This window comes from Thunnus albacares, chromosome 24 (genome assembly GCF_914725855.1).
Source record: "Thunnus albacares chromosome 24, fThuAlb1.1, whole genome shotgun sequence".
Taxonomy (NCBI): domain Eukaryota; kingdom Metazoa; phylum Chordata; class Actinopteri; order Scombriformes; family Scombridae; genus Thunnus; species Thunnus albacares.
In genome coordinates this window covers 14592118-14614914 of record NC_058129.1, presented here as the reverse complement: position 1 = coordinate 14614914, position 22797 = coordinate 14592118, and the positions used below count along the sequence as shown (strand labels likewise).

Genomic DNA, 22797 nt, shown 5'->3' with positions numbered 1-22797 from the left:
CTGGATTACTGTGTTGCTAAATGGCAGCAATTACAGTTATGTTGTAACTTATCTCCGTGGTGAAAGCTTTTATTTTAGTGATGCATAAATCACAACTTAGTGATGATAATTTACGTTATAACTAAGTTTGAACTGACACACAGCTGGTGCAACAGGCTGCAGCAGTTGTTTGTCTACTCTGCAGCTACATGTTTTTGCTTGTAACAGGCTGATATCTACTCTATAACTGTCCCGATGCACTCAGGATATATCTGCAGAAGCCTCCAGCTGCTGGAGAAGTTACATCTGATCTCCCATCTACACCACTCTCTGAAGCAGGTCAGTTCAGCCACTTATTTGTGGTCTCTGTGTAACTGATAATACACTGCTAAGTTGTCTTTATTATTATCATTATTATTATTATTATTATTTGAATGTCACAGTTACACCTTGTTAATTTCAAGTCAAATATCAATATTATCTTTTATTAAATGGTTTCTTACATACTTGTGTTATCATGGTAACACTAGTGCAATAAAATATATTGAATCATAAATATAATTTCTATATTATAAAGGGAACATAGCTAACTTAAATACTAATCAATATTAGACTGCAACCATCTATATTTATTCAAGTTGTCTACAGGACACATTAAAGCTAGAATAACTTATTCCATCTAAAATAATTTAAACTTGGATTCTTCACCTTTTTTCACTCATGTAATTGAACAGTTCTGGTCAACTGTTATCTATAATTTATGCTTCAGATGTGTTTATTGTCTGATGTGTTGTCATTTATGAATCATTGTGTGTCCTTACTAAAGGATTAATAACTATATTTACATGTATGTTTAGATTTGCCTGCAGGTGAAGCAACAACAGACACAACAGACACTTCTACTACTCTACAGCCTGCAGACACCATCAACTGGAACAGATCCTGAAGTATGTGAGTCCATCAAGGCAGCAGCTATAGATCCTGCTGACTGGCAGCCCTGTCTGATATGGTGAGGACAGAGATAGTCAGCAGAGGCCATATCAGCTAAAATAAGACTCCACATTTACAAAATGAGAGGATGGGAGAAGTTCCCATCACCACCACTTCTACAGAAAATAAGTGAATGGAGAGAAAATCAAGAGAAGTTGGTTGGGTATATTCCAAGAAAAAATTTAAAAAAGTCTTTACTGCTTCTGCTGCAACCTGTTCTCACAAAAAAACTACAAACTAATCAGTAATTGATTTAATGACTGGAAAAATTGCAGTGAAATACTCAAAACCCACGAGAACAGTCCAGGGATCTCATTTCTTGAGTAAGCAGGAACGGGGCCTGAAAGAGGCGTACGCCACTTCCCAAGCAAAAGTTGTGATCTATAAAGACAAACTTGATGGGACAATGTGCGCACCTGCACCTAAACTCTTACCCATGCGTAGGAACATTTTAGAGACAGGGGAAATCCACGACGCAGAATTGAAGTGAATTGAAGGCAGATTGTATAATAATCCTCTCACACATTTAATTTCACTTAATATCAAACATCAATTATAGATCCACATTATCAGAAACACTCAAACCAGCAGTGTTATCTGTACTTTGGCTTGTAGTGAGCCATAACTTCCATAAACATCTTTCAATTTGTAAAGATATAAAGCAACTCAGATGTTAAAGTCTGCCCAACATTTCATCAGTGCTGCCTCACCCGGAGCACAAAGGAGAGAGTCAGTTGTGGAGCAGCAGCAGCTGAAATGAATGATGTCAGGATGTGGCAGGTGGCAGGATTCTGCAAAGTCTGGGTTGCCTTTCTCCAATATTAGCTAAGCATGAAGATACTGATTGATTTTCACCTTAGCCACGTTAACTTACTGATGAAATGATCATCATTGATTGTAGAAATCCAAGATGACATCAAATAACTTCAACAAACGGAACTAAAACATATTTACAGGACAGAGCGTTAATAGATTTTTAATATTTGGTTATACTGTGCATATATCACCAAGTATGAGTTCCCATGTAGTTTATATGTGTAAAATGGCTACAGTAAACACGGCTGTATTGTCAAGCACAGAGACACTGGAGACACAGCGGTGGCTGCCACACACACTCTGCCTTCTCCAGTCACCTCACCGGCTCATCTTCACCATCTGTGCTCACTGTGTCAATTAGAGAAATACCTGTATGCTGGATTTTGGAGTAAATATAAACTAATATAGTGTTTATTGTATTTTACATATTGAGTGAGTGCTGTAAAAACTACTTATACTGGTTAACTGGGAGCTGGCCCACTGCAGGGTGTGTTAAACATTTAACCAGAGATGTCTGACTTAACAATCCACAGGAATGTTTATTGAGGTTGTATATGGTTGTTTTGGGTTACACACATAATTTCAATACGTGTGAAAACGGGGAAATAAAAGGTTAAATGTCTGTTCATGCCTGTTGCGGTCCTTCCTCTGCTGCTGCTGAGCACAAGTGACAAGAGAGGCTCCGATACACTGACTCTCAACACTGATTGGCCAGGCGTCTAAAGACAGAGAGAGTGATTGGTGCGGCGAAAGAAACACATGTACATGAATATTCATGAAGGCTTTTGCATCGACCATTTATGGTTGAATGTGGGCGTGTAGAGGGCGGGATATGACGCTGATCCATGAACGCACATTTCCAGGTGGACTGTGATTTATAAAGGGAAATATACGTGTATTCGTGTGTACGCATGGTTTTATAAATCTGATTATTTTTCGGTGCACGCCATTTTCGGCTTTTGTGCGCACGTACAATTTTAGTATGGATCCTACACACTGTTTTATAAATGAAACCCCAGAACATTGTGGGCACATGACATCATGGAAGGAGTCATCTATCCAGTGTAATCTATCAATAACCAAGTGCCAGCGTCTTGGATGTTACTAACAGGTAAAGGTAGTTAATAATAGTAATATTTAACAATTGATTCATTCTTTGAAACGTGATTTGTTTGTTTGAAAAGTAATTGTAATTTCTAAAAATCTATATTTTTGTCTTGAAACCATTGTGGTGTCTGATGTTTGTTGTCCATATTTTTACTGTAGAATGAGCGGGTGTGTCATGGACTCATGGTTTGGGCTCTTTGTGTTTTTTCTTCTTTTGGTTTTCTGTGTTACACTTGTGTTGTCCAGTCTTTTTGCTCATTCATGTTATTTGAGTTGTATCTTTGAAAGACTGTATTAGATTATTGGTTAGCTTGTAGTGCTGTGTACCTAGGTTGATTTATTCAGAGACAGTTTGATTTATGCTAGCTTGTTATTGAGTGCTGTTGTGTTTTCTGGGTTTTACTTTGCTCTGTGTTTCTCTTGTGTGTTCCTTCACTCCTCCTGTTTTCATGTGCTCCTCCTCTCACCTGCCCTGCAGTAGCCTCGTCGGTCCTGCCCTGCTCCTAGTGTCTTCCCCAGCCTATCAGCTCCCAGCCTGCCCTTGTATTGTGCCACCTGTTCCTTGTTGTCTGATTACTTCAGTTTGTATTTAAGTTCAGTTTTCAGTTCAGTCTTTGTCGAGTCGTCTGTTCAGTTAGTCAATTCTGTTCTGTCGTGTTTGTTCAGTTTCCTGCTCAGTCGATTTTTTTTTTGTATCTTGTTCTACTCAGCTCATCCTGCTTTTGTTTTTTTCCTGCCAGTCTTTGAAATAAAGACGCTTTTCTTCAGCCCTGCTTTCTGGTCTCTGCATTTGGGTCCACCTGCTCCTCAATGTATGACAGGGTGGTGATGAGGCAGTACTGGTGGGGTAATGTGGTTTGGGGGGGGGGCACCAAATCCTAATCTCTCCTAGGGCGCCAACATGTCTAGAGCCGGCCCTGCTGTCAGATTTATTAAAGGAAAGCTTTTACATTTTCAGAGTGAGTGAAGAAATCAGGAGAGAGGAGACAGAAGTGAGGAAGAATTGCAGGATGTAACTTAATGGTGTTGAAAGAAAAACAAGGAGAAAGTAAAGAAGTGATTGAAAAGGAAGAAGGTGCAACTGATTCAAGATTTAAAGAAAAAGTTGAAGGAGTAAAGAGAAACACACAGAGGCAGCCCAGGCGTCAGGTGATGGAGAGACATGAACACATTCAAAGCAGGAGGCAGAAAAAACTGTTAAGGTCTGACTTCCACCTGTATCTAGATGAATTACTGTTCTGTAAATATGTTTAAAGGCACAATCTGTTATCCAAACTAAAGGACATCCTAACAAACAAAAGTCAAAGCACAAGATTCAAACCTGCTATAAAAGGACTTACAGATGTTTTAACACAGGTACTAACACTACACAACAACTCTGTTAACATGATGTTTTCTTCAGCTGTTAGAAGGTCGTTGACCTCAGTAACTGTTGTAAACACAGCACTAAAACTGACACTTTCAGTTATTAGGAAACAAAATGCTGATTCATCTGATTCATTTATAAGTCAAACTGTTGTCTTGATTTGGCTTTAAGTTGAAACAAATTAATTCCCCATCAGTCACTTTTGTTATGTTGTTATATTACAAACATTGATCTATATTAAGGACCATATAGAGGCTGAGAATCCAGATTTGTTTTTCAGATAGAGACTGATTGGTCCATCTATCATCCATAAGGCCTACGTTTATTTATGTGTTGTAAATAAATACTGTTAATATTTAAACATTAGGTTAATAAATATTGTTAATGTTTGTTTAATATTTATTTACCTATTTTTTGTGCACTTGTTTCATTTCAGCTCAGTGTAGAGAAATACAGCGATACAGACAACCGCCTTACTGCGTATCTATGACGACACTGTCGACACCGCGTATCCGTATCTGTGACGCGCCTGCTCCGTAACATAACTAGTAGTTTCAGGGGGCCTACCACCCCCCCTGAAAACAATCCTAGTAGAAACACTGTCAATCATTATTATTGAACGTCAGAAGGATGATCAATAATTAATCTATAGAACTCATATTGAAACAGACTTTACAAAGTGCTTCACAATTCAGGATCAAATGAAAAGATCATTAACAAGGAAGTAATGGCTTGAATAAAATTCATAAATTGAATCATTTATATGTTGACACTGTTTGGATGCTTTCAACTGTTTGTTGGTCTGATTTCTACGTTCACAAACAAAATGAAAAAGTAAATTATTGTCATTTTTACTCTGACAAGTGACTTTTGTGGATGTGTAACAGTTAAAAAAGACACTTTAATAATTCTTATTTCCAATTTGTGTTTGTGAATTTTATCTCAACAAGGAATTTTTATTCATGAATGTTTCCTGTGGAAATGACCTTGCTGCACATCGTCCCTTCTGTCCCTCACAGAGCTGTTTTGCATTGCTGAGGGTAAGTTGTAACATTTAATGCATATTGTTTACTGTTAATACTATTACTTTAACTAGCTGTTTCATGTTGTTTTGACTGTTAATATGAGTTTTGTAGATGCTTTTGTTTAACTTTCTTGGTGCCATTTGTATTACAGCAGGCTGCCTTGCGTCATGTAGTCAACGTAGAGCTGCAGAGATTTTAGCATCTATTTCCTGGTGTAAACTCTGTTATTTTGCATGTTTAGGAGCAGATGTGCAGGAGAGACCAGAAGGTGATTCATATGTGTTACATTGTCTTCTGCAGGAGCAAATAAAGGCTGGAAACCAATCCTTTGAGTCGTCTCGTTACAAGTCCTTACCACATCTGTCACACATGGACAAGTGAAAGATAAATTTACTTGTCTGAAGGACAAGTGCCTCAAAAAGTTAATGTGGAGCCCTGCATGCACACCTGTCACCTGCTGTTTTGGTTCATGTATGTGCAGCAGTGCAACGTGTAAAAGGGCTGAGTGAATATAGATCAACTGGTGTGGTGATTAATAAATACTCTCTCAGCCAGTCACATCACTGGTCTCATAGCCGTGAAACACTTGTGCCAATCACAGTTAAACGTGATAACGACAGCTCAACAAACGGAAAGCTTTTCTTCACGAAATGTATGGATGGTTCAGAGCGTCACGACATGAACACACATCACCACAAATCTGCAGCCAAAGACAGATGGAGCAGTTTTTTCATCACTTAATATAATAACGGTAGAAATTTTAAAGAAGTATTTGGTGAAGCTGTTTATATGATTATAGCCCATTGGACTGATGCTATTTCAGCAATAATTATAGCCTAATGTATCTCACCTCGTACACGGTGACATAGTTTAGTAATTAATGTTACACAACAGCGTTTGCATCGTAATGTGTCTCAAGGATAAAACATGAGACGCTACTTTGGCTAAAAAAAAAAATTGAAAAAGAGGCTGATGAGCCCCGCTAACCCGACGTCTCCTTCATAAAAAAGCAGAATATCGAGTTATAACCGACCAGTCTGCTGTGTGTAGAGGTGTGTGTGTTTCTACTGTAGCAGCCTGGTGTCATCAGGAGATTTAATGAAGGTAAACACAGTGAACGGTGGTGCGTAACGGCACTGCGCTCTGGCGCAGCACTTCTCAGAGGCTGCAGATTTATCAACATATCAGTCCTGCTGACTTCAGATGCTGCAGGGATTTAATCAAGTGAAGGAGAAGCTTTTCATACAGTATAAACAGCTGTGGACAACAGATACTGTAACAATCACCCACATTCATTTATACATCACTGCACACTGATTTACTGACTTTCCTGCTTTAACCACATTAAACCTTATTTTCTGTGCACATGTTGGTTGGAGAGTGTTTAACTGAAATAAATGATTTATATTTGAAGCATTAATCTGTTGTTGCAGCACGTCTGCATCCAGTAGACTATTTAGTATGAAACACAGGCGCCTGATACTGTATCAGTAGCCTATGTGACGCTCACAAAAACAACAACAGCTGACATTTTTGATCTTTGAGCACAAAATGAAGTTATTTGTCCACAAATATTTGGTGAACATTGTGGCTAATCAACATGGTCAGAAAATGACTCAGAAAAATATGAAATATCTCAAAAATGCCAAAATACACTGGAGGGAGGCTTTAAATAGTATTTAAATGTTTGAAAACAACATTTGAATGTGTAAATCTGAAGGAGATTTTACCTCATAAAAATCATCCTTATGTCTGCAGTTTAGTGTCACCACAACTTTCACATCATATTAATCTCAGTACAGAAGTAAGAAATGGTGTCTGACCTCAGAGTCTCCAGTCTACAGTCTGGACTCTCCAGAAAATCACACAGTAGATTTGTTCTTGAACCGTCGAGACTCTTGTTGTAGCTCAGATCCAGCTCTCTCAGGTGGGAGGGGTTGGACTTCAGAGCTGAGAGCAGAGAAGCACAGCTGATCTCTGACAAACTGCAGCTCTCCAATCTGAATAAAGAAGAAATCATGTAGCGTTAGAAGCAGATTACATGGGTGCAAGAGCTCCGTCTACAGACGGATTTCCATCAAAAGTGAATTATTTGTTCCATCATAGTCTGTTTATTTTTACCACTAACACAAAAAAGATTTTACTCTGCCACCACATTTCTGCTTTTTTCACTTTGTAAACAATTAAACGGCGAGGGAAAGAGACGTTCGTTGTTCCAGACATCAACGCTTGTTCCAGCTTCCTGCGGTTGTTTATGCATCGATTTTACGTCTGTTTTCTCCAAAATAATCAAAGGTATGGCAGTTTTATTTAATGTGCACTTATTTCTCTGTAGGGATGGGTACCGAAACCCGGTATTAAACGAGCCCCGAGGATAAATGATTAAAGACTGTAGTATTGATAAGCTCCGATGTTACCGGTTCTTTTATCAGCACTTTTTAATGTTTTGGTGTAATTTATTCTCAAACTGCAGCCTCTCCTCCACACACGCACGCACACACACACACACACACACATACACACACACAAACACACACACAAACACACAGACACACACACAAACACAAACACACACACACACACAGAAACACACACACACAAACACACAGACACACAAAAACAGACACACACACAAACACACAGACACGCACACACACAAACATACACACACACATACAGAAACACACACACACAGACACACAAATACACACACAGACACACACACTCACCCACACACACACATACAGAAACACACACACACAAACACACAGACACACAAAAACAGACACACACACAAATACACACACAGACACACACACTCACCCACACAAACACACACACACATACAGAAACACACACACACAAACACACAAAAACAGACACACACAAACACACAGACACACACAAACACAAACACAGACACACACACAAAAAGACACACACAGACACAAAAACAGACACACCCACAAACACACAGAAACACACACACACACACAAACACACACACAAAAACAGAGACACGCACACACAAACACACACACACACACAGACACACACACTCACACACACACAAACACACAGACACACACACAAACACACAGCCTGTCTGATATGGTGAGGACAGAGATAGTCAGCAGAGGCCATATCAGCTAAAATAAGACTCTACATTCACAAAATGAGAGGATGGGAGAAGTTCCCATCACCACCACTTCTACAGAAAATAAGTGAATGGAGAGAAAATCAAGAGAAGTTGGTTGGGTATATTCCAAGAAAATTTTTAAAAAAGCCTTTACTGCTTCTGCTGCAACCTGTTCTCACAAAAAAACTACAAACTAATCAGTAATTGATTTAATGACTGGAAAAATTGCAGTGAAATACTCAAAACCCACGAGAACAGTCCAGGGATCTCATTTGTTGAGTAAGCAGGAACGGGGCCTGAAAGAGGCGTACGCCACTTCCCAAGCAAAAGTTGTGATCTATAAAAACAAACTTGATGGGACAATGTGCGCACCTGCACCTAAACTCTTACCCATGCGTAGGAACATTTTAGAGACAGGGGAAATCCATGACGCAGAATTGAAGTGAATTGAAGGCAGATTGTATAATAATCCTCTCACACATTTCATTTGACTTAATATCAAACATCAATTATAGATCCACATTATCAGAAACACTCAAACCAGCAGTGTTATCTGTACTTTGGCTTGTAGTGAGCCATAACTTCCATAAACATCTTTCAATTTGTAAAGATATAAAGCAACTCAGATCTTAAAGTCTGCCCAACATTTCATCAGTGCTGCCACACCCGGAGCACAAAGGAGAGAGTCAGTTGTGGAGCAGCAGCAGCTGAAATGAATGATGTCAGGATGTGGCAGGTGGCAGGATTCTGCAAAGTCTGGGTTGCCTTTCTCCAATATTAGCTAAGCATGAAGATACTGATTCATTTTCACCTTAGCCACGTTAACTTACTGATGAAATGATCATCATTGATTGTAGAAATCCAAGATGACATCAAATAACTTCAACAGACGTAACTAAAACATATTTACAGGACAGAGCGTTAATAGATTTTTAATATTTGGTTATACTGTGCATATATCACCAAGTATGAGTTCCCATGTAGTTTATATGTGTAAAATGGCTACAGTAAACACGGCTGTATTGTCAAGCACAGAGACACTGGAGACACAGCGGTGGCTGCCACACACACTCTGCCTTCTCCAGTCACCTCACCGGCTCATCTTCACCACCTGTGCTCACTGTGTCAATTAGAGAAATACCTGTATGCTGGATTTTGGAGTAAATATAAACTAATATAGTGTTTATTGTATTTTACATATTGAGTGAGTGCTGTAAAAAATACTTATACTGGTTAACTGGGAGCTGGCCCACTGCAGGGTGTGTTAAACATTTAACCAGAGATGTCTGACTTAACAATCCACAGGAATGTTTATTGAGGTTATTATGGTTGTTTTGGGTTACACACATAATTTCAATACGTGTGAAAACGGGGAAATAAAAGGTTAAATGTCTGTTCATGCCTGTTGCGGTCCTTCCTCTGCTGCTGCTGAGCACAAGTGACAAGAGAGGCTCCGATACACTGACTCTCAACACTGATTGGCCAGGCGTCTAAAGACAGAGAGAGTGATTGGTGCGGCGAAAGAAACACATGTACATGAATATTCATGAAGGCTTTTGCATCGACCATTTATGGTTGAATGTGGGCGTGTAGAGGGCGGGATATGACGCTGATCCATGAGCGCACATTTCCAGGTGGACTGTGATTTATAAAGGGAAATATACGTGTATTCGTGTGTACGCATGGTTTTATAAATATGATTATTTTTCGGTGCACGCCATTTTCGGCTTTTATGCGCACGTACAATTTTAGTATGGATCCTACACACTGTTTTATAAATGAAACCCCAGAACATTGTGGGCACATGACATCATGGAAGGAGTCGTCTATCCAGTGTAATCTATCAATAACCAAGTGCCAGCGTCTTGGATGTTACTAACAGGTAAAGGTAGTTAATAATAGTAATATTTAACAATTGATTCATTCTGTGAAACGTGATTTGTTTGTTTGAAAAGCAATTGTAATTTATAAAAATCTATATTTTTGTCTTGAAACCATTGTGGTGTCTGATGTTTGTTGTCCATATTTTTACTGTAGAATGAGCGGGTGTGTCATGGACTCATGGTTTGGGCTCTTTGTGTTTTTTCTTCTTTTGGTTTTCTGTGTTACACTTGTGTTGTCCAGTCTTTTTGCTCATTCATGTTATTTGAGTTGTATCTTTGAAAGACTGTATTAGATTATTGGTTAGCTTGTAGTGCTGTGTACCTAGGTTGATTTATTCAGAGACACTTTGATTTATGCTGGCTTGTTATTGAGTGCTGTTGTGTTTTCTGGGTTTTACTTTGCTCTGTGTTTCTCTTGTGTGTTCCTTCACTCCTCCTGTTTTCATGTGCTCCTCCTCTCACCTGCCCTGCAGTAGCCTCGTCGGTCCTGCCCTGCTCCTAGTGTCTTCCCCAGCCTACCAGCTCCCAGCCTGCCCTTGTATTGTGCCACCTGTTCCTTGTTGTCTGATTACTTCAGTTTGTATTGAAGTTCAGTTTTCAGTTCAGTCTTTGTCGAGTCGTCTGTTCAGTTAGTCAATTCTGTTCTGTCGTGTTTGCTCAGTTTCCTGCTCAGTCGATTTTTTTTTTGTATCTTGTTCTACTCAGCTCATCCTTTGTTTTTTTCCTGCCAGTCGTTGAAATAAAGACGCTTTTCTTCAGCCCTGCTTTCTGGTCTCTGCATTTGGGTCCACCTGCTCCTCAATGTATGACAGGGTGGTGATGAGGCAGTACTGGTGGGGTAACGTGGTTTGGGGGGAGGCACCAAATCCTAATCTCTCCTAGGGCACCAACATGTCTAGAGCCGGCCCTGCTGTCAGATTTATTAAAGGAAAGCTTTTACATTTTCAGAGTGAGTGAAGAAATCAGGAGAGAGGAGACAGAAGTGAGGAAGAATTGCAGGATGTAACTTAATGGTGTTGAAAGAAAAACAAGGAGAAAGTAAAGAAGTGATTGAAAAGGAAGAAGGTGCAACTGATTCAAGATTTAAAGAAACAGTTGAAGGAGTAAAGAGAAACACACAGAGGCAGCCCAGGCGTCAGCTGATGGAGAGACATGAACACATTCAAAGCAGGAGGCAGAAAAAACTGTTAAGGTCTGACTTCCACCTGTATCTAGATGAATTACTGTTCTGTAAATATGTTTAAAGGCACAATCTGTTATCCAAACTAAAGGACATCCTAACAAACTAAAGTCAAAGCACAAGATTCAAACCTGCTATAAAAGGACTTACAGATGTTTTAACACAGGTACTAACACTACACAACAACTCTGTTAACATGGTGTTTTCTTCAGCTGTTAGAAGGTCATTGACCTCAGTAACTGTTGTAAACACAGCACTAAAACTGACACTTTCAGTTATTAGGAAACAAAATGCTGATTCATCTGATTCCTTTATAAGTCAAACTGTTGTCTTGATTTGGCTTTAAGTTGAAACAAAAAAATTCCCCATCAGTCACTTTTGTTATGTTGTTATATTACAAACATTGATCTATATTAAGGACCATATAGAGGCTGAGAATCCAGATTTGTTTTTCAGATAGAGACTGATTGGTCCATCTATCATCCATAAGGCCGACGTTTATTTATGTGTTGTAAATAAATACTGTTAATATTTAAAAATTAGGTAAATAAATATTGTTAATATTTATTTACCTATTTTTTGTGCACTTGTTTCATTTCAGCTCAGTGTAGAGAAATACAGCGATACAGACAACCGCCTTACTGCGTATCTATGACGACACTGTCGACACCGCGTATCCGTATCTGTGACACGCCTGCTCCGTAACATAACTAGTAGTTTCAGGGGGCCTACCACCCCCCCTGAAAACAATCCTAGTAGAAACACTGGCAATCATTATTATTAAACGTCAGAAGGATGATCAATAATTAATCTATAGAGCTCATATTGAAACAGACTTTACAAAGTGCTTCACAATTCAGGATCAAATGAAAAGATCATTAACAGGGAAGTAATGGCTTGAATAAAATTCATAAATTGAATCATTTATATGTTGACACTGTTTGGATGCTTTCAACTGTTTGTTGGTCTGATTTCTACGTTCACAAACAAAATGAAAAAGTTAATTATTGTCATTTTTACTCTGACAAGTGACTTTTGTGGATGTGTGACAGTTAAAAAAGGCACTTTAATAATTCTTATTTACAATTTGTGTTTGTGAATTTTATCTCAACGAGGAATTTTTATTCATGAATGTTTCCTGTGGAAATGACCTTGCTGCACATCGTCCCTTCTGTCCCTCACAGAGCTGTTTTGCATTGCTGAGGGTAAGTTGTGTGGAAAAATGCTGCTGCGATATTTTATTGTTTTCTATGGAAATTGAACCGTTTATGTTGTAACATTTAATGCATATTGTTTACTGTTAATACTCTTACTTTAACTAGCTGTTTCATGTTGTTTTGACTGTTAATATGAGTTTTGTAGATGCTTTTGTTTAACTTTCTTGGTGCCATTTGTATTACGGCAGGCTGCCCTGCGTCATGTAGTCAACGTAGCGCTGCAGAGATTTTAGCATCTATTTCCTGGTGTAAATTCTGTTATTTTGCATGTTTAGGAGCAGATGTGCAGGAGACACCAGAAAGTGATTCATATGTGTTACATTGTCTTCTGCAGGAGCAAATAAAGGCTGGAAACCAATCCTTTGAGTCGTCTCGTTACATGTCCTTACCACATCTGTCACACATGGACAAGTGAAAGATAAATTTACTTGTCTGAAGGACAAGTGCCTCAAAAAGTTAATGTGGAGCCCTGCATGCGCACCTGTTACCTGCTGTTTTGGTTCATGTATGTGCAGCAGTGCAACGTGTAAAAGGGCTGAGTGAATATAGATCAACTGGTGTGGTGATTAATAAATACTCTCTCAGCCAGTCACATCACTGGTCTCATAGCTGTGAAACACTTGTGCCAATCACAGTTAAACGTGATAACGACAGCTCAACAAACGGAAAGCTTTTCTTCAGGAAATGTCTGGATGGTTCAGAGCGTCACGACATGAACACACATCACCACAAATCTGCAGCCAAAGACAGATGGAGCAGTTTTTTCATCACTTAATATAATAACAATAGAAATAAAAAAATGTAAAAAAATGTATTTGGTGAAGCTGTTTATATGATTATAGCCCATCAGACTGATGCTATTTCAGCAATAATTATAGCCTAATGTATCTCACCTCGTACACGGTCACATAGTTTAGTAATTAATGTTACACAACAGCGTTTGCATCGTAATGTGTCTCAAGGATAAAACATGAGACGCTACTTTGGCTAAAAAAAAAAAATTTGAAAAAGAGGCTGATGAGCCCCGCTAACCCGACGTCTCCTTCATAAAAAAGCAGAATATCGAGTTATAACCGACCAGTCTGATGTGTGTAGAGGTGTGTGTGTTTCTACTGTAGCAGCCTGGTGTCATCAGGAGATTTAATGAAGGTAAACACAGTGAACGGTGGTGCGTAACGGCACTGCGCTCTGGCGCAGCACTTCTCAGAGGCTGCAGATTTATCAACATATCAGTCCTGCTGACTTCAGATGCTGCAGGGATTTAATCAAGTGAAGGAGAAGCTTTTCATACAGTATAAACAGCTGTGGACAACAGATACTGTAACAATCACCCACATTCATTTATACATCACTGCACACTGATTTACTGACTTTCCTGCTTTAACCACATTAAACCTTATTTTCTGTGCACATGTTGGTTGGAGAGTGTTTAACTGAAATAAATGATTTATATTTGAAGCATTAATCTGTTGTTGCAGCACGTCTGCATCCAGTAGACTATTTAGTATGAAACACAGGCGCCTGATACTGTATCAGTAGCCTATGTGACGCTCACAAAAACAAAGAGATTTTATGAGGATGACGTATGACTGCAGCGTTCTACTATAGTCATACGTCATTGTTCAGTTTTAACAACAGCTGACATTTTTGATCTTTCAGCACAAAATTAAGTTATTTGTCCACAAATATTTGGTGAACATTGTGGCTAATCAACATGGTCAGAAAATGACTCAGAAAAATATGAAAGATCTCAAAAATGCCAAAATACACTGGAGGGAGGCTTTAAATAGTATTTAAATGTTTGAAAACAACATTTGAATGTGTAAATCTGAAGGAGATTTTACCTCATAAAAATCATCCTTATGTCTGCAGTTTAGTGTCACCACAACTTTCACATCATATTAATCTCAGCACAGAAGTAAGAAATGGTGTCTGACCTCAGAGTCTCCAGTCTACAGTGTGGACTCTCCAGAAAATCACACAGTAGATTTGTTCTTGAACCGTTGACACTGGAGTTGTCACTCAGATCCAGCTCTCTCAGGTGGGAGGGGTTGGACTTCAGAGCTGAGAGCAGAGAAGCACAGCTGATCTCTGACAAACTGCAGCTCTTCAATCTGAATAAAGAAGAAATCATGTAGCGTTAGAAGCAGATTACATGGGTGCAAGAGCTCCGTCTACAGACGGATTTCCATCAACAGTGAATTATTTGTTCCATCATAGTCTGTTTATTTTTACCACTAACACAAAAAAGATTTTACTCTGCCACCACATTTCTGCTTTTTTCACTTTGTAAACGATTAAACGGCGAGGGAAAGAGACGTTCATTGTTCCAGACATCAACGCTTGTTCCAGCTTCCTGCGGTTGTTTATGCATCGATTTATACGTCTGTTTTCTCCAAGATAATCAAAGGTATGGCAGTTTTATTTAATGTGCACTTATTTCTCTGTAGGGATGGGTACCGAAACCCGGTATTAAACGAGCCCCGAGGATAAATGATTAAAGACTGTAGTATTGATAAGCTCCGATGTTACCGGTTCTTTTATCAGCACTTTTTAATGTTTTGGTGTAATTTATTCTCAAACTGCAGCCTCTCCTCCACACACACACACACACACACACACACGTACACACAGACACACAAAAACACAGAAACACACACACATACACAAACACAGACACACACACACACAAACACACACACACACACTTAAACACAGACACAGAGACATACACAAACACACACACACAAACACACACACACAGACACACAAAAAAACCACACAGACACACACGCATACACAAAGACACACAAACACACAGACACACACACAGACACAAAGACACACACAAACAGACACACACACACAAACACACACGCAAACAGACACACACACACAGACACAAAGACACGCACACACACAAAAACAAACACATAGACACACACACAAACACACACACAAACACACACACACACACAGACACATACAAACACACGCACACACAGACACACAAAAACACAGACACACACACACACTCACACAAACACAGACACACACACACACAAACACGCACACACACAAACACACACACACAAACACATACACACACACACACAAACGCACAGACACACACAAACACACAGACACACACAAACACACACACACGCACAAACACACAGACACACACACACACACAGACACGCACACAGACACACACACACACAGACACGCACACACAAACACACAGACACACACACACACAGCAAAGTCAGTGAACAGCAGATCACATGTGAAGTGAAGATTACTCGAGTTGACGACAACTACGCTCGTTACTTCTTAAGTGCATTAACGCTAACCCGACGTCTCCTTCATAAAAAAGCAGAATATCGAGTTATAACCGACCAGTCTGATGTGTGTAGAGGTGTGTGTGTTTCTACTGTAGCAGCCTGGTGTCATCAGGAGATTTAATGAAGGTAAACACAGTGAACGGTGGTGCGTAACGGCACTGCGCTCTGGCGCAGCACTTCTCAGAGGCTGCAGATTTATCAACATATCAGTCCTGCTGACTTCAGATGCTGCAGGGATTTAATCAAGTGAAGGAGAAGCTTTTCATACAGTATAAACAGCTGTGGACAACAGATACTGTAACAATCACCCACATTCATTTATACATCACTGCACACTGATTTACTGACTTTCCTGCTTTAACCACATTAAACCTTATTTTCTGTGCACATGTTGGTTGGAGAGTGTTTAACTGAAATAAATGATTTATATTTGAAGCATTAATCTGTTGTTGCAGCACGTCTGCATCCAGTAGACTATTTAGTATGAAACACAGGCGCCTGATACTGTATCAGTAGCCTATGTGACGCTCACAAAAACAAAGAGATTTTATGAGGATGACGTATGACTGCAGCGTTCTACTATAGTCATACGTCATTGTTCAGTTTTAACAACAGCTGACATTTTTGATCTTTCAGCACAAAATTAAGTTATTTGTCCACAAATATTTGGTGAACATTGTGGCTAATCAACATGGTCAGAAAATGACTCAGAAAAATATGAAAGATCTCAAAAATGCCAAAATACACTGGAGGGAGGCTTTAAATAGTATTTAAATGTTTGAAAACAACATTTGAATGTGTAAATCTGAAGGAGATTTTACCTCATAAAAATCATCCTTATGTCTGCAGTTTAGTGTCACCACAACTTTCACATCATATTAATCTCAGCACAGAAGTAAGAAATGGTGTCTGACCTCAGAGTCTCCAGTCTACAGTGTGGACTCTCCAGAAAATCACACAGTAGATTTGTTCTTGAACCGTTGACACTGGAGTTGTCACTCAGATCCAGCTCTCTCAGGTGGGAGGGGTTGGACTTCAGAGCTGAGAGCAGAGAAGCACAGCTGATCTCTGACAAACTGCAGCTCTTCAATCTGAATAAAGAAGAAATCATGTAGCGTTAGAAGCAGATTACATGGGTGCAAGAGCTCCGTCTACAGACGGATTTCCATCAACAGTGAATTATTTGTTCCATCATAGTCTGTTTATTTTTACCACTAACACAAAAAAGATTTTACTCTGCCACCACATTTCTGCTTTTTTCACTTTGTAAACGATTAAACGGCGAGGGAAAGAGACGTTCATTGTTCCAGACATCAACGCTTGTTCCAGCTTCCTGCGGTTGTTTATGCATCGATTTATACGTCTGTTTTCTCCAAGATAATCAAAGGTATGGCAGTTTTATTTAATGTGCACTTATTTCTCTGTAGGGATGGGTACCGAAACCCGGTATTAAACGAGCCCCGAGGATAAATGATTAAAGACTGTAGTATTGATAAGCTCCGATGTTACCGGTTCTTTTATCAGCACTTTTTAATGTTTTGGTGTAATTTATTCTCAAACTGCAGCCTCTCCTCCACACACACACACACACACACACACACGTACACACAGACACACAAAAACACAGAAACACACACACATACACAAACACAGACACACAAACACACACACACACACTTAAACACAGACACAGAGACATACACAAACACACACACACAAACACACACACACAGACACACAAAAAAACCACACAGACACACACGCATACACAAAGACACACAAACACACAGACACACACACAGACACAAAGACACACACAAACAGACACACACACACAAACACACACGCAAACAGACACACACACACAGACACAAAGACACGCACACACACAAAAACAAACACATAGACACACACACAAACACACACACAAACACACACACACACACAGACACATACAAACACACGCACACACAGACACACAAAAACACAGACACACACACACACTCACACAAACACAGACACACACACACACAAACACGCACACACACAAACACACACACACAAACACATACACACACACACACAAACGCACAGACACACACAAACACACAGACACACACAAACACACACACACGCACAAACACACAGACACACACACACACACAGACACGCACACAGACACACACACACACAGACACGCACACACAAACACACAGACACACACACACACAGCAAAGTCAGTGAACAGCAGATCACATGTGAAGTGAAGATTACTCGAGTTGACGACAACTACGCTCGTTACTTCTTAAGTGCATTAACACCTTAGCGAGTAAAAAGCCAATACTCTATCAATACACCTGATCAACAAGCATAAACATGTAGAAAAGTGATATTTTCAACTGCTCTGTCCGCAGTCTCTCATCCACCGCTGCTATGTTTTACACAACCACAGCGCGCTAGCTCGGCTAACAGCTAATTGTTAGCAACAAGCTAAAACTAAAGCTGTCTGTATGTAGTCTAACTGTTTAGCTTAGTTTGCCACCAATCTTCAAATTTGGCTCATTCTTGTAAACTCAGCTGCTGGCTGAGACAAAGCAGCCTCTCCTCTCTACCAGCGGTACCTGCAGCAGTCAATCACATCAGCAGCAGAGGGAGGAGGAGGAGGACAGGAGGAAGGACTGATACTGACTGATGTCTGTCTTCTTCTTTCTTTCTAAACTTCACTCAGTATTTTCATGTCAGGAATATTATTTATTTTATTGACATTTTACATTTGTTTCCAGAGATATTATTGAGTTTATAAAGTGACTTTGCTGTTGTAAACATGACTGTTGCAGCTGGGCGGCTGTGGTTCAGGAGGTAGGGTCAGGAGCGGGTCGCCCACTAATCGGAAGATTGGCGGTTCGATTCCCGGCTCCTCCAGTCCGCATGACGATGTGTCCTTGGGCAAGATACTTAAACCCAAATTGCTCCTGATGGCTGTGCCATCAGTGTGTGAATGTGTGTGAATGATTAGATTCCCTGTGATGGGCAGGTTGGGACCTTGCATGGTAGCCCCTGTACCCATTCAGCGTATGAATGTGTGTAAATGGGTGAATGTGATTCGCGGTGTAAAAGCGCTTTGAGTGGTCGGAAGGCTAGAAAGGCGCTATACAAGTACAGTCCATTTACCATTTACTGTTGCTGCTCTAGAAACAAAGTTTAGTTATATTTGTAATAAAAATAAATTCTAATCCTGTTCTGAATTTATTTTTTAAAAAAGAATAAATTCAGAGTTTACGGCTCGACTTTAAGGCTTGTCCGATTTCTTTATACGACAAATGGAAAAGAAATTTACTTGTCCCACCACACAAGTTAAAAGTCACAAAAAAATCCTCACAATGTTTCATCTGCTCTGCACCTCTACTGTGCACACTGAAAAAGAGGGATGATGCATCACAGACAAACAAAGTCTGTGACGAGATATCAAGAGGCAGATATTCACATTTTATTACATAATGAAAAGGTCCAAACCTTCAGATGCACAAGAAAGAAAACGGAGAAAAGAGGAGGAGGAACAGAAAGCCCAATATAGAGGTATGTCGTCTAATGTTAACATAGCTAGCTAAGTAGCAATAAAGCTAATGCTAGATAATGATGCTACGATAGCTGCTGGACTCACATATCGTTACAGATTGAAGGATATGAGACTGAATGACAAGCCAGTAGCGAGCTATCTGGATAACTGCTCCTTCCTACAACGTAAGGCTTTGTGCTGAAATTTCACTGACCAATATCAGTGATAATGGCTAACGCTATATCCATAAAAACATAGATTTCTGCACTGGGTTGCACCAACTATGTGTAAGCTGGCATGAGCCACTTGGCATCGTAGCACATTGTAGTAAACTGGATCAATAGTGAAATATCATATCAATAAATTAGGTCTCTACTGGATTACTGTGTTGCTAAATGGCAGCAATTACAGTTATGTTGTAACTTATCTCCGTGGTGAAAGCTTTTATTTTAGTGATGCATAAATCACAACTTTGTGATAATAATTTATGTTATAACTAAGTTTGAACTGACACACAGCTGGTGCAACAGGCTGCAGCAGTTGTTTGTCTACTCTGCAGCTACATGTTTTTGCTTGTAACAGGCTGATATCTACTCTATAACTGTCCAGATGCACTCAGGAAATATCTGCAGAAGCCTCCAGCTGCTGGAGAAGTTACATCTGATCTCCCATCTACACCACTCTCTGAAGCAGGTCAGTTCAGCCACTTATTTGTGGTCTCTGTGTAACTGATAATACACTGCTATGTTGTCTTTATTATTATTATTATTAATATATTTATTAGTAGTAGTAGTAGTAGTATTTGAATGTCACAGTTACACCTTGTTAATTTCAAGTCAAATATCAATATTATCTTTTATTAAATGGTTTCTTACATACTTGTGTTATCATGGTAACACTAGCGCAATAAAATATATTGAATCATAAATATAATTTCTATATTATAAAGGGAACATAGCTAACTTAAATACTACTCAATATTGGACTGCAACCATCTATATTTATTCAAGTTGTCTACAGGACACATTAAAGCTAGAATAAATTCCATCTAAAATAATTTAATCTTGGATTCTTGACCTTTTTTCACTCATGTAATTGAACAGTTTTGGTCAACCGTTATCTATAATTTATGCTTCAGATGTGTTTATTGTCTGATGTGTTGTCATTTATGAATCATTGTGTGTCCTTACTAAAGGATTAATAACTATATTTACATGTATGTTTAGATTTACCTGCAGGTGAAGCAACAACAGACACAACAGACACTTCTACTACTCTACAGCCTGCAGACACCATCAACTGGAACAGATCCTGAAGTATGTGAGTCCATCAAGGCAGCAGCTATAGATCCTGCTGACTGGCAGCCCTGTCTGATATGGTGAGGACAGAGATAGTCAGCAGAGGCCATATCAGCTAAAATAAGACTCTACATTTACAAAATGAGAGGATGGGAGAAGTTCCCATCACCACCACTTCTACAGAAAATAAGTGAATGGAGAGAAAATCAAGAGAAGTTGGTTGGGTATATTCCAAGAAAATTTTTTAAAAAAGTCTTTACTGCTTCTGCTGCAACCTGTTCTCACAAAAAAAATACATACTAATCAGTAATTGATTTAATGACTGGAAAAATTGCAGTGAAATACTCAAAACCCACGAGAACAGTCCAGGGATCTCATTTGTTGAGTAAGCAGGAACGGGGCCTGAAAGAGGCGTACGCCACTTCCCAAGCAAAAGTTGTGATCTATAAAAACAAACTTGATGGGACAATGTGCGCACCTGCACCTAAACTCTTACCCATGCGTAGGAACATTTTAGAGACAGGGGAAATCCACGACGCAGAATTGAAGTGAATTGAAGGCAGATTGTATAATAATCCTCTCACACATTTCATTTCACTTAATATCAAACATCAATTATAGATCCACATTATCAGAAACACTCAAACCAGCAGTGTTATCTGTACTTTGGCTTGTAGTGAGCCATAACTTCCATAAACATCTTTCAATTTGTAAAGATATAAAGCAACTCAGATCTTAAAGTCTGCCCAACATTTCATCAGTGCTGCCTCACCCGGAGCACAAAGGAGAGAGTCAGTTGTGGAGCAGCAGCAGCTGAAATGAATGATGTCAGGATGTGGCAGGTGGCAGGATTCTGCAAAGTCTGGGTTGCCTTTCTCCAATATTAGCTAAGCATGAAAATACTGATTCATTTTCACCTTAGCCACGTTAACTTACTGATGAAATGATCATCATTGATTGTAGAAATCCAAGATGACATCAAATAACTTCGGAACTAAAACATATTTACAGGACAGAGCGTTAATAGATTTTTAATATTTGGTTATACTGTGCATATATCACCAAGTATGAGTTCCCATGTAGTTTATATGTGTAAAATGGCTACAGTAAACACGGCTGTATTGTCAAGCACAGAGACACTGGAGACACAGCGGTGGCTGCCACACACACTCTGCCTTCTCCAGTCACCTCACCGGCTCATCTTCACCACCTGTGCTCACTGTGTCAATTAGAGAAATACCTGTATGCTGGATTTTGGAGTAAATATAAACTAATATAGTGTTTATTGTATTTTACATATTGAGTGAGTGCTGTAAAAACTACTTATACTGGTTAACTGGGAGCTTGCCCACTGCAGGATGTGTTAAACATTTAACCAGAGATGTCTGACTTAACAATCCACAGGAATGTTTATTGAGGTTGTATATGGTTGTTTTGGGTTACACACATAATTTCAATACGTGTGAAAACGGGGAAATAAAAGGTTAAATGTCTGTTCATGCCTGTTGCGGTCCTTCCTCTGCTGCTGCTGAGCACAAGTGACAAGAGAGGCTCCGATACACTGACTCTCAACACTGATTGGCCAGGCGTCTAAAGACAGAGAGAGTGATTGGTGCGGCGAAAGAAACACATGTACATGAATATTCATGAAGGCTTTTGCATCGACCATTTATGGTTGAATGTGGGCATGTAGAGGGCGGGATATGACGCTGATCGATGAGCGCACATTTCCAGGTGGACTGTGATTTATAAAGGGAAATATACGTGCATTCGTGTGTACGCATGGTTTTATAAATCTGATTATTTTTTGGTGCGTGCCATTTTCGGCTTTTGTGCGCACGTACAATTTTAGTATGGATCCTACACACTGTTTTATAAATGAAACCCCAGAACA

At 39.4% G+C, this 22797-nt stretch overlaps 1 protein-coding gene and 2 long non-coding RNA genes across 4 annotated transcripts in view; 2 read left to right on the top strand and 1 right to left on the bottom strand.

Annotated features, from left to right (window-relative positions):
- The window catches only part of LOC122976220 (NACHT, LRR and PYD domains-containing protein 12-like), a 105747-nt gene that overhangs the window by 28628 nt on the left and 54322 nt on the right, over nucleotides 1-22797 (bottom strand). For both annotated transcript variants that reach the window (XM_044344568.1, XM_044344569.1), the window contains 3 exons: nucleotides 16964-17140; nucleotides 14640-14816; nucleotides 7107-7283 (listed from right to left, as the gene is read on the bottom strand). In XM_044344568.1, coding sequence (XP_044200503.1) covers nucleotides 7107-7283; nucleotides 14640-14816; nucleotides 16964-17140 — 531 coding nt within the window. The remainder of the gene's footprint in view (nucleotides 1-7106; nucleotides 7284-14639; nucleotides 14817-16963; nucleotides 17141-22797) is intronic.
- LOC122976224 lies at nucleotides 240-2564 on the top strand. Its single transcript, XR_006400868.1, has 2 exons — nucleotides 240-318; nucleotides 837-2564. It is a non-coding gene; the product is annotated as an uncharacterized LOC122976224 (long non-coding RNA).
- LOC122976225 lies at nucleotides 4176-5607 on the top strand. The gene is made up of 2 exons (XR_006400869.1): nucleotides 4176-5298; nucleotides 5525-5607. It is a non-coding gene; the product is annotated as an uncharacterized LOC122976225 (long non-coding RNA).